The 16,384-nt window shown below is 44.1% G+C and overlaps 1 protein-coding gene across 5 annotated transcripts in view; it reads right to left on the bottom strand.

The window, feature by feature from the left end:
• The window catches only part of FOXO3 (forkhead box O3), a 124,963-nt gene that overhangs the window by 5,772 nt on the left and 102,807 nt on the right, over window positions 1-16,384 (bottom strand). For all 5 annotated transcript variants that reach the window (XM_054490004.2, XM_054490006.2, XM_054490009.2 and 2 more), the window contains one exon: window positions 14,271-15,705. In XM_054490004.2, coding sequence (XP_054345979.1) covers window positions 14,305-15,705 — 1,401 coding nt within the window. In that variant the 3' untranslated portion in view covers window positions 14,271-14,304. The remainder of the gene's footprint in view (window positions 1-14,270; window positions 15,706-16,384) is intronic.

The following is a 16,384-nucleotide window of genomic DNA, read 5'->3' as shown; positions in this document are numbered from 1 at the left end:
TATGGCCAAGAAATCCCCCATAACACACCCTATTAACAATCAACAACATTATTATTATTCTGCCTCCAATTATTATTTTGTCTTCAATGGAAAGGCACAAAAAAGGTGCTCTTAGAGCAGCTGAATTTATACAAGTCTTATCAGATGTCATGTGACCACTGGGCCCAGAAAAATTAAAGGATGAAGAAAAAAAAAGTATATTCATAGAGATGTCTTAATAGCAAAAGGACGTGACATGACAGACCTCCAGACATAAGATTCTTTGTTTATGGAGACAGTGTTGGTGGTTATGGTAGTAAAGAAACGGCTCTAGGCCAAGAAATGGATAGAAAGTGGTAGTGAAACAACATGAGCTCGTGCTTTTCTCACCAGACAAGGTAGATAAGTAATGAAAAAAGCATCAATAAACTCACACACAAAATCACATTATATATATCTGCTTCTCCCATCTTTACAGGTTGCACCGTAGGGTCATCAGGAATTCTCATGAGTGTACTGTAACTTCAGTCTCTTCTGTGACTCTGCACTTGCTGGCAATCTTACCTTTCAATGTTTGCAAACACAGCAGAACCTAGTATCTACAATGTTACATGCCTACGGTCATATTTACTTATCCTTGTTAAAGCTCCAAGTTGAAGAATTTAGGTTGTTTTACTGGAGGCAGGGACAATAAAGTATAAAAAGAAGCCCCTTTCTTCTTCCTGCCTATCCCTAGGTTTTAGTTTCCCTGGCTGATGGTTTTTTGGGGGCATTCTTTGCTTTGTAAAGCTACTAGATAATATTATCTTGGACTATAAAATAATGGCTTGTTGATTCTAGAGGGAGTAAAAGCTAAAGTAAATACTAGATCTCAGCATCTGTGAAGACCGTAGCTTGCTAAAGTCAGTGCTATTCTAACTACTCTACCTTGCCCCGCAAATTATGAATGATTAGTGTTTCACAGACACAGTCCTCCAGAAGAGGATTTGTTTTTTTCCCTCACAATAACACTTAATTAACCACCATCCAACATCACTATGTGATCAGTCATCAGGGGACTCCCATCCCCAAGTCCCCATCCTGACTTACTGTAAGCGCCAAGGGAGAAGCTGTAAAGTACTACCTAATTCAGATCTCTCTCCAGTTCCCTTGGGTATTAATTATGCAGCCACAGAAGCCAGTGCATAATGGGAAGGTGACACACTTCATTCCCCAAGTACAGAGACAGGGAGTGTGGCTTGCTCCAATGTGGGCTGGGCCAACACAGGAGGAAAGAGGACAGAGGACACCCATGAGCCCCTAACAGAGCCCAATTTTGAGCAGAACAGGCCATCACCCCAAAGCCAGGGGTAAGAGGCCCATGTGGGACAGTCTAAAGCACCAACCAACCACAGTCCCCAGGCTTAATATCCATTCCTTCATCAAAAGGCCCCAAATCTTCAGACAACTCCATTATTAAAAAGGAGATGTGCGAATCACCACTTTCCCTTTCTGCAGATTGGGGTTGGGGTCACCTGTGAAGCTATGTTCTACAGCTTCCGCTGAGGTCTCCCAGGCAATGCCCTCCCAGGGAGGCCTGCTCAGGAAACCGCCTTGGTGCTTATAGGCCGAATTGGTAGAGGATTTGGCCCAGGTATAGAGGCAACTCTTGCAGAGGACAAATTTAATACAGAAACTCCTACTCCAGAGAACAGAAAGGCCTTTGGTTTCCTCTGTGACAGAAGGAAAACAGATTGTAAAACACTGAAAATATAGAAGATAAATGTTGAACAGAAATACAATTATCCTTCTCAGAGGAACACCAGAATCACCATTCACAGTGAAAACTGGGGTAATAAAAATAATCAAAAGGAAAGCAGCAGCTCATCTGTCTTAGATTTTTAATGGCTCTTCTGTGGCTCAATGTTTGTACATGCTTATCTGATTCAATCAAGGACAGAAAGAGTAGAGGGAGCATATTAAGTGATGAAACCCAGCTACTGAGCTGGGAAAGTCAATGATACTTAGCTTGGGTGCAAGTTTCATGGGTTTTAAGAAAGCTCATGTCATTCTTAAATAGTTTAAAGTATGACATTTTAGTTATAAGGTTATTTAGTTAACCGTGAGATTTATGTGTATGTGTTGATGCTCTTCTAGTTTAAAAACACATTGGATTAAGGGGCCAGGCATGGCGGCTCACGCCTGTAGTCCCAGCACTTTGGGAGGCTGAGGCGGGTCCCTTGAGCCCAGGAGTTGGAGACCGCCCCGGGCAACATGGCAAAACCCCGTCCCTACCAAAAATACAAAAATTAGTCTCATAACCCGGTCTCAAAATAAATAAATAAAATTTTAAAATGCTGTAAGAAAACACATCAGATTAAGCAAAACTTTTGAAAAGAAAATGAAGCTACAGCTGATGGAATTGTAGTTTACTCTGCAAGTACTAGGCAATATGCCAATTAACAATAAATACAAAGATGTTGTTCTGTCCCATCAGTGACTTTCATTAATAAGGGAAGACGCCCTCCCTCCCCTCCCTGCCCAATAAACAAGTTTGAAATCAATTGTTGATACAAAGAAAATGAAATGGGGAGACGAAATAAATGATGAGGTCCATTCTAAAAATATCTACGGATGCTGTCATCTGGTCTCTGGTGAGAGCAAGTCCCTCTATAATCTTGGCATCTGCAGGGAAGACAAGTTTCTGCCTAATTATCACCATAAATCACATGATACTCTAAGAAAGGGAAATGCCTCCAAAAACTACACAAAACATAACAACCCCAATCAACTTTAATCTGGGAATAAAACATAAATGTTCCTACTGCTGTCCTCCCACAACTTAATCCACTGTGAAACATTTTTCAGTAGTGTTTTTATCTTCTTGGCAGAGAAGAACAGAACAGGACCCCAATACTAAATAGGACATGGAAGGAAAAAGAGATCATAAGTTGAAACCCTCACATTCACAAATCCATGAAGGTTATCAACTGTTTTCCTAGTTAGACAGAACTAGATGATTTGAGGGAAGTTTGCCCCACAAGCAAAAATAAAGTGAAACACCACTTTCCTCACTCTTTAAAAAGAAAGATAATTTTAGCCAAACTTTCAACCCCTAGAGCGAGCTGGGGACTAAATATGGAACACTTAGGAGAGAAAAGGAATTGATATTCATGCAATCTGACAAGGAAGTCTCACATGGACTCCAGGAAGACAGGGGTGGGTTTCAGAGTTTGAATATTTCCATTCAAACACTCAAAGAAATGTCTGCCTGACGCCATCTCTGCTTCATTTCCAAAAGGACTTAAGGGACATGCAATCCACATGAGCCACAGTCATCTGCCAGCATCCACTAAGGCTTGTGTAGCTGGTGTCACCCCAGGAAAACAATGCTTTTGCAGGTTTTGGGTTAGGCAGCCACATCTAATTTTGGAGCACCAAAATGGCACAGTTCCCTTGGAGTACATCTTCCAGGCAAAACTTATACAGCTCAGGAAAACATGCTAAGGCATACCACACTTTGGCTTAATTTGGTCATTTTTCAGTATCTTCTAGATTGAAATGGGTGATGAAAAAGAGTCAGAGAGGTTCATGGGAACCAGCCTCATATGGCAGGGGCCTGGCCGATGAGGATCCAGCCTTCTGCCTGTGATGCACGCCAAACAGAGACATCTTCCACGCCTGCCAGAGAGGAAGATTTAGGAGGTGCAGCTCTGTTAAAATCCATTTTGGCAAAGGCTGTCAAGTTGCCATTTTAGGCACTGAACAGTCTATGAGGGAAACAACAGGTATAGAAGTTTAAGCCAGGATGGCAGCAAGGTTTGTATTCAGTTGAGGAGCCTCCCTAAAGCAAAGTCAAATTTCCAGGAAACCCACCTCTTTGACTCTGGTGATTTCTAACAGGCAAGTAAAGCACCTGTGGAGAAAGTGAGGATGTTACAGGGAAGCTTAGAATAAGTTTTTCATGGCAAAGAAGACACTCAGGATGTTACTAGAAAGGTACTCAACTACACACATTATTAACAAAACCCCTCCATTTGTGTAAAACACAAGCTTGACTTGTGTAAAGGCTGCCTTGCACTGCCTCCCAGTAATTCCTGGGCTTGGTCAAGGCAGCAGGTGAACCAGTCTGGGAAGGCTGGTGACAAGGTCCTCCAAAGTCTTCGCCTCCAGGACACCTCAGAGCCTGGACCTGGAGTGGACTGCCCTTCCAGCCAGCCTTTGTGTTGTGCTGATAAAACCCAAAGGAGACACAGGGAGAGAGGTACCCATCCTCATACTTCATAGCTGAGGGACAAAGAGCTGGGGGCCACCTGCTGGGAGGCACCAGCTTTTCTGTTGCTTAAATTTAGCGATTATTAATGGCTAAAATAAGTTTAAGAATGCCCTATCTCTGACTTTATGTTGAGGCAGGGATTATGTTAACCAATATTCTTCACATATCCAGAGTCGACTATGAATACTAATGTGGCAGAAATATGATAGGTATTGATTTACTGTCAATAGCAAAGTTGCAGAGATTTAGTATTTTCTTAAGATTCTCAGATTTGCAAACCACGTAAAATAGTATGTAAACTTTTAGATTATGTTCTTTTTAAAGGCCCAGTTTTTAGGCAAAAAGCCTTTAAAGGGTGTCTGGATCCTCTCTGATTTCATGGTTATTTAACTTTATTATAATATCCAAAACCCTTACCGGGTAATGGCCTGTGGGATCAAGTTCCACTGTCCTCATCCATGCTTTAAGGCCCACTACTGCTTCTGGGAACGAACCCTCCGCTTGTCCGATGGGTCAGGTTCAAAGACACTTTGCCTGGACGGCTCTTCTTACCACCCAGCAAATCACCTATATGTTCAGATGGCTCCTCCAGCCCCACCTTCCCTACGCTATCCTTGACTCAATTCTGAAGTCACTCACCTAGTACCTAATCATAATGTGCCTGAAATGGCAACTTTTTCAGGGACTTTGAGCTCCCAACATGTTGAACTCCTTGAAAGCTGAGCAAAGTCTTCAGATCAAATCAAACACTTATGGAGCACCTACTACTTTAAGAGCATTGTCTGGTATCTTCCCTCGTGCAGCACATATTCCAGTGAAAGAAACACAGTTTTCTTGATGTCCCAAGTAACCTGGTAAATTGAAAATACTAAATGGATGCACTATAAATGTTGGCTGAATCAATGAAAGAACCATCCTCCTGGAAGAACCCTCTCTTCCTCTTTGCCAACTCAAACACTCAGCATCCTTTCACTGCAACTGCTTCCATGACCTACTCGTATTTGCCAAGAGTTAGTCTGAGTCCAGGCAGAACCTACTGCCTGGTGGGATATGACCTAGGATTTGCAGTACTTTTTGTGAAAAGGATGGTTTCCAATCATTAAATTTCTAAAACTCCTATTTCTTACAGATGAAATCAATACAAGGCACAATTTTAACATTCAACTAATTCTCAAGTATTTAATAAAAAGTTTATGTTCTCCCATCCTTTCTGTACATCCCACCATACATATCCTTATCACCAGCCCCCAAATTAAGAGTCTTGCTACTCTAAGTTTCAAGCTGCTGTCAATAAAGTGATTCACCTTTTAAAAACAATAGGGAATTGTAGTACAGGAGGAAATGTTCAGTCACCAAACATGACCTGCATATCACAGTGTTTATGTTCGCCGGGTGTGACCCTATCCTGTATGATGACTCTTCACTGCATTTACTGGGGTGTGTGTATGTGGGGGGCGGGGCAGGGATGAATGACAAGAGTGTGCAGGCTGGGATGCCCTAGTTCCCTGGAGGGTGGGTGGAAGTGCAGGTGTAATTGCCAGCCCATCTCAGGGTTCAGCTACCAAATACTGAAGGGAGGGTCTCTAAAGTGATCTTTTCCTGCTTTAGATACACAGGATTTTGAGAGACAATCTAATTTTTCCAAGTGATTCTGAAACTGAAAACACAGAATCAGCTAGTTGAGTTCTACAAATAGTCCAAACCACCTGTAAGGTATGACCAGGACAGACAGGTGACACATGTAACGACCATCACACCAGTGCCACAGAGGAACTGAGAGGAACTCCAGGGTGGCTCCACGACTGAGAGAGACAAAGGAGCACCCTGAGGCCAGCGGTCTGGCCAGGTGTGCAGATTCCGGTAGTGAGGGGAATCTGCGTGTGTGGCCCCGGTGGCCCTCTTCTTACAGCTTGGCCTGCACCTGCACCTTGGTGTAAGTGCCGGCCAGGGCTGCCTCCCACGGGGCACCCCACCCCAGCCAGTAGGGCAGTCTGAGTAGAACCTGACGGATGGGGTAGGGAGTGCTTTGGCTTTTGTTACTCGGTGGGCAGGCAGCATTTTCAGGTAAACATTAGGGCCACCTTCTAACAGGTCTATCAGTCAAGACACTTTCTGATTACTTATAACTATGTTGGGCGGTATTGCTGTCTGATCTTCTTTGAACATACAAATGACCAATGAAAGCTCCAATTAATTACAGTGGCATATACAGAAATGAAGGCCTAGTGGAAATTAATTGAAAATTTCGACCGCAGAACTCTTGGACTCCTACCTCTGGCCTTCTCTTCTTAGTCACTGATTTCCCCTGAAGGATCAAGTCAAACATTCCACACAAACATAAACACATTAAAAAAAAAGAAAACAAAAAACCCCCACAACCTTATGGCTCAGACTTCTTTCATCAGAGACAAAGCAGGAAAAGAAGCGGGAAGGGAGATGGAGAGAAAGAAGAAGAAAGAGGACGAGAGAGAAAGAGACAGGGAGAGGGAGAGGGAGGGAGAGAGAGGAGACATACTGACATCCAAACCTTCAATCAAATCAAGACTGTCAATTACAGTTTTAGCCTTCAGAAACACTGGAATTACCCTCTGAGACTTTGTGACTAAGTGATCCTATTCTTTAATAAACGAATGCCACGGATTTTAGCAAAAAATAGGTTATTAAAAAACAAAGTCGACCTAAAATTACAAACTAAGGTCCACATCTATTACTGAGCAGGAAAGACACAAAAGACCTGCATCCCAGTGTCCAGTGGTTCTACAGGGCGGTGTATTTTAGTCCCTGGCCTGGCTGCTGCTTATTTAGAAGCGCTTAGAGAAGAACAGCCTATTTTTTTCTGGGTTTTCACTCAACTTACAATTGGAAGAGATGTTAAGGGTACAGTGACTGTCTTTTCTGAACCTCAAATTGTATCACAGTAACTAATAAGCGATAAACCACCAGCTCTGGGGAGACCCAAGGCCAGACTACTGCCAACACCATGCTATCATGTGCCAGTCTTTCTGCTCCAAGACAGCCCTAGGAGGGACTGCAATGGCTCTTTATCTCTCTGAGTGGCTTGGGATGACCAGCATTGGGAAGACAAAGATGGCATTGCCAGGTTCCTCCAACAGCAGGAGAGGCTCAGGCTTGAGGCTCTGAGGCAGCTGAAAAGAGCAGGGTGGGGCGTCCCCTTCAGCGGGACTTGCTGCTAGCCCCTGTGGACACCTATGGGTACCCATGCTAAGCAGAGCTGAAGCCAGACAGCTGGGACTTCTCAGGCGATCCTTTAAAGATGCTAATGGAGCACTTTGGATACCACATACAGCTCTCCTCACACCATCTGTAGCATTAGTTTCGTTTAACAGTTAACTCATTAACTCCTTTAATGAGTACCCCCAAACTGGTAGGCAGAAATTCTAAGGGACATTGACTCTGGAAATAAAAGTTCTCACACCAACAGGTAATTGTGATCCCTTTTTAATGAAAAACCCAGTGGAATCTAGTTCACTGAGGAAAACAGTCACTCTTTCTGCCCATAGTTTAAGACTGGCGTGGCTGCTTCCGGCTTCCACTGTTAACCTCTGGAGCTGTTTTAAATCACAATAAACATTAAATAACATGTTTAAAAAGGTGCCAAAAGACATTAGCCCATATCAGAGGTAGTCCTCCTAGGAGCTCTGTGAGGCAAGTTTTAATTTTAACCTCATTTTGTAAATAAGCAAACTGAAACTGAGAGATGAGGGACTTGACTGTGGGACACACAGCCATGAAAAAGGCAGCCTTCTGTTGCAAGTCCCACAGCTCCTCTGCCATCCCACAGGATCTCACTTAACTTGGAGTGGGCTGCAGGGGAGGCTTTTTAAATCCACAGCTCCCTCAGAGCTGAGCCCCAGGGACAGTGTGCTGAAGTGGGCGGCTCATGTCCAACCATGATGAACTCATCAGCTCTAGAAATCAAACGTAAAGTGCTCTGCAGAGCTTTTAAAAGAAACTAGCATCTGGATTCAGCCTGAACTCTGACCTGTTAGTATGGAGCTCCTCAAGTCTTAGGGTCTGTGTTTTTGTGGAACAGACCATGTGATAGTGGAACAGAACCCCTGAATGCAAGGTTGTCCCAGAAAACCAGGCACATCAGGCTGCCACACCACATGCCTCTCTGTTCCAACTTTGTGAGGAAGGCAGTCTTTGACTCTATGACAAACTGTCATCGCCACTGCCACCACTTTCCCCACTAGGCCACGCATTCTTTAAGGGAGGGACCCTTTTTATCCACTTCTATCCCCTGTGCCCAGCAGGTACTCAACAGATGAACTGTGCTTAATGATTTCAGGCCTTTCTTGAGCACTTCTACCAACATGGGCCTACCACTTTGCCGGGCAGCTAGCCCATGCATGGATATGGCTGAGAAACACTAGATATGACAAGGTCACACAAAAAACTCAGCAAGAAAGGGAGGAGAAGAGCAAAGAAGCCCTGGTCTCCAAGGGGGTGCTGACTCCTTTCAGCAAAACTCTAGGACAGCATTTCTTAAGGGGGTTCCTTAGAACACTGGTGCTATGGTTTCTTGAAGAAAATGGATTTGATTCAAGATATCAAACACATTTAGGAAACACTGCATAACATATCCTACCCTAGAAGGTTCATAATGTGTATTAACCTTTAAGGCTCTGAGAAGTTCTCTTGGAAATAATGCAATTTCTCTTTGTTTAACATGGTATTTCTTAAACTTATTTGACCACAGAATCCATTTTCCATTTCACTATCTTGAGGATCCATGACTATCTTGAGGATCTAGTAGTCCGAGAAAGATTTTGAAAAACATTGACTTACAGGACCTCTAAATACTAATTTGCAAAACACATTTTAAATTCATTTTAGTTTCTGAAACTTTAAACTTCAAAACAATTTGGAGGATTGGAGAAAGCAATACTTTGAAATTCAATGAACACATCAACAAAACCAGGGTGAAGCAGGTGGTGTCTCTTGCAAGGTGGAGAATCTCGATCTTGGGATGAAAGTCCAGTAAATATGTGTCTCCAAGTCAGGGAAGAGAAAGCAGTCCGCAAACATTCTCCCACTTGGCCCAAGGCCAAGGAGGACCTCTAGGAGGCAATCTCTCCAGCAATGGCAAAGCGGATCCCAGAAAGTCCCCTTCTCCCATCTCCATATAGAAAGGTAAGCCTGTGAGAAGCACAGGTGGCCCCTGGGGGAAGACTCTACTGATAGAAAATGTTGTTTACAAGATGCTGCTAAGCATTATGAACACTCTAAGTTATAAATAGTAATTCTGGTGATTTTCACCCTATTTATGTTCTACATGAGCTCTCTGGACAGAAGAGATCTTCCAGAAAACTGTTTATAAATGCAACTGCCTGAAGGAGGAGCCACTCAGGCTCTGTCTCCATGCTTAGCAGGCTGGCCAGAGGTGAAAACAGGTGCATTTTATAAAATCAACAGGCCCAGGAAGAGCAGCCTTCATGCTAAATGTCACTGCTTTCCAGGAAAAAATAGCGTATGTAGCGAGTGTACCAGCCTCTGCAAAGAAAACCCCTTTTTATGGCCATATCAATTTTCTCTTGTGCTTATCAACACTAAAAAGATCCCAACATTCTCTCCCTGAATGACAGTTCAGACTTTTGGCTTTTTTTAAAAGGTAAGAATAAAGATCCCTGAAGACGCAGAATTCTTCAGGCTAGCATACTATAACCAAAGACTATAGTCGTAGGTACCAATAGCAGAATATATTCTCCAGGTAATTCATAACAGATTCATATTTATCAGACGTTACATTCCCTAAAACAGATATATCTACGTCAATAAAAAACACGATACAGTCTATATTACCTGTATTTGGTTAGAATTAGTCCTATCCCCAACACAAATTTTAAAGACATACTAGAATCACAGCATTCAAACATCAGTCAAACAAGCATCAAAGATTTACTCCTTTTGGGAAGTAGCCTACATGTAAATCCTAAATGGCTTTCAATACTGCAGCCTGCTGATGCCACACTAGTACACCACTATTTCTTTCTAGCTCCGTATCATAACACAGACTTCACCAGGTCCATTTCACAGACAAAATGTTAGGGTTCAAGTTTAAAATTATACATACTATGCACCTTTAAAACTTGATGAGGCTGTCTTCTTTTGACAAATGAGAAACCTAATGTTCTATGAGACTGAGTGATGTGGCAGAGACAAGAAGTGAACCACCCCTCCCCTCTCCATCTGGGCTTTTGCTGGTGGATGTTTCCCAGTCTTTATGTAAAGTACTTTAAACTAAATATTGGGCTGCTCCCTAATGGTGTCTCCAAACGTCAAAAGATGAAGATGAATGAAAGTTGGTGAATGCAGGCATCTTTGATATCAAATTAAGGTGAGACTGAAGCTGGTTTCCCTCAGAGGACACATGTCAAACTCAAAGAGGGCTGACCGGAAGCTCGAGCTTGCAGCACCACACCAGCTCATGACCATCTCTGCCACCAACTGTAAGCATGTGCACCAAGCTTTATGAACACCTGAGAGAACACAGCGCCCTTCACCTTCACGACCCAGCAGCCAGCCCTCCAAAAAAGTATGGCTATTTTTTCTTTTCCAGATAGACCTAAGGGTCAAAGGATTCTACACGTGTCTAAAATGAATGACATGTATGAAACACCCAGCCCTCCAGAGAAGCATCTTGCTGCAGCTCCCCAGCAAGACTGCCTGTCAACTGAGCAGACCGCTCCATTAACACAAGAAGGCTCAAATTCAGCATCACATGACCTTCTTCTGTGAGCAAGCCAGGAATTCAGTCTGGAGAAACACTAAGAAGAAGTTAAACCAAAAAAGTTATTAGCAACTCTTGGGAAGCTGGGACACTTAATTTGAGAGAAGTGGGGTGTCAGAGTCTGACCTCAGCCCCGTTGTGTGAACTCAGGAGAGTCTTCAATGAAGTGACAGTCACAGTTAAGTTTTAAAGTAAAAAATACATTTCAGGTTGCATGTGCTCCTGGCTGCTGAAAGGAACAATGGATTCCAAGCAAAAATGGAAATCCTAAACCAGAAACTAGATCCCCTCACAGCCCCCACTGTCCTTTGGATGGTTCTTTAAATGCTCTGTGGTCATACTGAGCTAGTCTACTTTGAGGAAAATTTGGTGACTTTTCATTTTTAGCTGAAGAAGTATCTTCTCAAAACAACCTCCCCCAAAATATTCTGAGGTGAAGATGACCCTAAGGCTCCATTAGGATATAACAATGAAATGCATTATCCTCAATGCAGTCATTTACTATCATCATCAAAATCAGAGTTCACCAGATAAACTTTAAAAATCTAAGTATTTAAATCTCCCTTAATTTTTTGTACAATCCTTTAGAATTACACATATACGAGAAAGAACTGCTGTTCAACCAAAAGGGAAACCAACACTTGAAAAATTAGACAAAAACTGATACTACATTTTCTTCTGAACACATTTTTCCCAACGAACTAGAAAGTGGCCTCCTTACAATTACACTCAAATTAAAACTTACTTGTCTCTTTAAAAGCCTATTTTTAAAGGAAGACAAACCATTTATTCTTTTAAAAGCCAAACATCTACATTTCTAAAGACAAATCTTCCATATTGTTCTCTTTAAAGGAAGACAAACTAGTCTTCTGAAGGCCAAATATCTACATTTCTAAAGTCAAATCTCCACTAGCCCAAGTTCTGGTATGGCACTGAACTGGCTGGCATGGAAGTACTATGACCCTACTTATCTTCCATTACAGTCTTTTCACCATCTCAAGGGCTACTAAATGACTGAAATCAGATATCTGAGTTCCATTAGGGGTCTCTTATGCCTGAGAAAGTTGAGAGGCTTTAGCATCACAACACTCTTAACATTCCCCTTTCTGCAACTACCCATGAGCTAGAGTGAGCTCACCATAGGAGACCCTTGTAAGTCCTTCATCATGGCAGAGGGTTAAACAAGGCTCAAGTTTTTACGGCTTTGAATTCCCTTGCTTTTTACACCACTTAAAGAAGCCTGTAAGTAGCTTGCTGAGACTAAAACAAAACAAAGCAAAAGGGCTGGGGCACAGAACAGAACCTGTTAACATCAGGGTGGCTAGGGGTGCAAACCTGTTGGTAGAAGATCCCAGTGTTCATCTTACTTCTTGAGGGGGAGAGTTTTTAGGGAAAGCTTGTCTATCATCTGCTACTTTGACTCCAGTTCAGAGCACTTCCCTCCTCCTCGCTTTTTTTTTTTTAACCAGCTAGAGAGAAGAAGAACTACTATGGGGGTTCAAGCCATTTAAGAAATGGATCTAGGCTGGCCACAGTGGTTCACGCCTGTAATCCCAGCACTTTGGGAGGCCGAGGCGGGCGGATCACAAGGTCAGGAGGATCGAGACCATCCTGGTGAACACAGTGAAACCCCGTCTCTACTAAAAATTAAAAAAAAAAAAAAAAATTAGCCGGGCGTGGTGGCGGGCACCTGTAGTCCCAGCTATTGGGGAGGCTGAGGCAGGAGAATGGCGTGAACCCAGGAGGTGGAGCTTGCAGTGAGCAGAGATCGCGCCACTGTACTCCAGCCTGGGAGACAGAGCGAGACTCCATCTACAAAAAAAAAAAAAAAAAAAAAAAAAAAAAGAAAGAAATGAATCTAGCTCTGTAACCTTGGGCAAACTACTTAACCTCTCCGGGCTACCTGCTTGCCCATTTGTCAGTATACCTAGTTGCATGGTACATATTTCAGCCCACTGCAGTTTCACATGCTTTAGTGCATTTGATTCTTGTAATAACCCTGTGAAGTAATGGGGGCTATTACCCTCATTTTATAAAACTGGAAATTGAGACTCAGAGACCTAAGACAACCATAGTGGTAGCAAGGAAGTGGCAGAAGTGGGCCTGAACCTCAATTCCTGATTTCAATCAAATGCTTTTCTTACCACATCACACTGCCTGATCTTTGTGGTTCCAAGAACATTAAAATGCCACAATTGAAAAAATCTCCATCACCATTCACAACCTGTGTCACCCTATGTTTGGAAACTGCTGACATCATTTATAGTTTGGGGAACAAGCAGAAGCACACGAGTAAGTACTCCCTCATAAAAACGCTTGTGTTTTCAAATTAATTTTTTGGCTTTTTTTTTTTCTAAGAGATAGGTTCTTGCTCTACCGCCCAGGATGCAGTGCAGTGGCACGATCATGACTTACTGCAGCCTCAAACTCCTGGGCTCAAGGGATTCTCCTGAGAAGCAGGGGCTACAGGTGTGTGTCACCACACCCAGCTAATTTTTTAAGTTTTCTGTAGAGACGGAATCTTGCTATGTTGCCCATGCTGGTCTCTGACTCCTGGCCTCAAGCAGTTCCTGCTTCACTCTCCCACAGTTGTGGGACTACAGGCATGAGACACTGTGCCTGGCCTCTTACTTTTTAAAGGCTTAGCTCTTGAGTGCTAGCTAATAAAGATGCTTAGTACTAAGATAAAGAATAATTAACAGATTTTGCTTCTGTTAGAAATACTCATATATGAAAGAGTCTAGAATACATACTCTGCAGATAAATTAGAAGTACCTGCCAATCATTACTTTACAAGGAAAAAAAGATGAAGAACGTGTAACACTGAAGATTGACAAAAGCAGTGATGGACCAGAGAGTCTTTCTAGGAAAGCCCTTTGGCTGGGATCCTTAACCCTGAAGTATGACCCAAGCTTCCTATCCCTCTCCTTCTCTTCTCTTCTCATCCATCCATCAAGTAGGGCAACCTGCGTCACAGGCCAGTGAGGACAACTGGATGCAAAAAAAGAATGCGATCTCTGAATGCGTACGTGTTCTCTTCCCGAGCAGTAAATTTCTGAACTATCAGCAAACTGTGGGGGGGGAGGGGGGGGGCACCTGACAGCCCTATTTGGTTTGCAGGTAAAACCCTGAGATGGAACTGGCTGGGAGCCAAATTATGTGCACCACTGCTCCATGGTTCTCAGTGTGGAATAAAGTTCGAAGTAAAGAGAAGACAGGCTCCCCCAGAGACCCCCCTCATCCCCATATTGTTATTTTTATGCCATAGCATTGGGCACTGACCTGCTTTGCCCACTTCCCCTTCCTCAGTGATCCTTCAGCCTGGCACCCAGCTCTGAGATGAGGCCTGCTTAGCACCAGTGAAGTTCCCCACGTTCAAACCAACAACATTCTGTGTGGAGATGAGGGAATCAAAGTTAAAATCCAACCCATCAGCATCCATGAGTTCACTACGGATAATGGACTCCATGTCACATTCCAAGCTCCCATTGAACATGTCCAGGTCCAAGTCGCTGGGGAACTTCTCATGGCCCATGACGGGCAGGTTTGCACTAGTTGAGTACAAGGAGGAGCCTGAGAGAGAGTCCGAGAGGGTTTGCATAGACTGGCTGACAGGAGACTGCTGCTGGTGTTTGGCTGACCCAAGGCTGCTGGACTCACTCAAGCCCATGTTGCTGACAGAATTCGACAAGGCACGGCTGCCACCAAGAGCGCCCTGGGTTTGGTGCTGGTGGTGGAGCAAGTTCTGATTGACCAAACTTCCCTGGTTAGGCTGGGCAGCAAAGGACATCATCGGATCATTGCGAAGCATCACGTTCCGGCGGGAATTCTGGGCAGACACAGCGGTGCTGGCCTGAGACATCAAGGGGTCCGACTGTGTCATCATGACATCGCTGTGGCTAAGTGAGTCCGAAGTGAGCAGGTCCTGGAGTGTCTGGTTACCATAGTGTGACATGGAAGAGAAGGTAGCTGGCTTGTTCTCTTGAATGGTCTGCATGGGAGACTGGCGTAGGGAGTTCAGAGATGAAGGTCCAAACACCGTGCTGTTAAAGGAGCTGGTTGGGGAGCCCAGGCCTGAGCCCTTGGTGGTATATGGGAAGCTAGAGCTCCGCTGCATGAGTCCCCCAGTGGGCGATGGCTGGGATGGCGGGAGCGTGATGTTATCCAGCAGGTCGTCCATGAGGTTTTCAGTCAGCCCATCATTCAGATTCATGGTGCCCGCCATATCAGTCAGCCGTGGCAGTTCCACCGTGCACGGCTTGCTTACTGAAGGTGACAGGCTGGCTGAGCTGCTGTAGAGCATGGGCGAGAGAGGTGCATCGTCGTCCTGGACTTCATCCAACTCTGTGCTTGCCATGATGGGTGACAGGCGGCCACTGACTGTGCTGGCGTTAGAATTGGTGCGTGAACGGAAGTCCGTCCACGCATCCAGCTCATCACTGCTGCGTGACGTGGGGCTGCCAGGCCACTTGGAGAGCTGGGAGGGACTGTCGTCAGCTGATTCGGGGGCTGTCTGCAGGGCTGCCTTCTTCTTGGCTGCGCGGCCACGGCTCTTGGTATACTTGTTGCTGTTGTCCATGGAGACAGCCCGCCGCCGGGGGGCTTTTCCGCTCTTCCCCCCATCAGGGTTGATGATCCACCAAGAGCTCTTGCCAGTTCCCTCATTCTGGACCCGCATGAATCGACTATGCAGTGACAGGTTGTGCCGGATGGAGTTCTGCAGGGAGAAAATAAAATACAGAGTATGAACCAGAATCGTCCAAAACCAAGCAATCAGATGATATAATAAACCAGACTCCTCATTCATTTTTTATTTTATTTTTTTGAGACAAGGTCTCACTCTGCTGCCCATGCTGGAATGCGGTGGTGCAGCCTCAGCCTCCTGGGCTGAAGCAATCCTGAAGCACCTGTAACTGGGATTATAGGTGCATGCCACCAAGCCCGGTTAATTGTTGTATTTTTTATACAGATGGGGTTTTCCATGTTACCCAGGCTGGTCTCAAACTCCTGGACTCAAAAGATCCTCCCACGTTGGCCTCCCGAAGTGCTAGGATTATAGGCATGAGCCACCGTGCTGGCCAACTCCTCATTTTTTAAAGCTGCCTCAATTTCAAAGGTTAAAAAAAATCCATCCTAATTCAAAAAGACACATATCTGCATGACCCTCTTTGAGAATAAAATGACATGTTAAATGGCAGTTTTCATATCTAGGGGGAATGGAGATGATTTCATGTCCAAGAGATGCTGGGTATAGGTAAGCTCACTGATAGTAGTTTTCCCCAAATTCCTGGCCTTTCTGTAATTATATTGCCCATACTGAAAGGCCCCAATTACTGGCCTTTCTGTAATTATATTGCCCATATTGAAGTTCACACTTGGAATTTACTACCACACTC

Source organism: Pongo pygmaeus, chromosome 5, assembly GCF_028885625.2.
Source record: "Pongo pygmaeus isolate AG05252 chromosome 5, NHGRI_mPonPyg2-v2.0_pri, whole genome shotgun sequence".
In the NCBI taxonomy this organism is placed as follows: Eukaryota; Metazoa; Chordata; class Mammalia; order Primates; family Hominidae; genus Pongo; species Pongo pygmaeus.
Note: the sequence above shows the minus strand (reverse complement) of the source record. Positions and strands in the feature narration are given on the sequence as shown.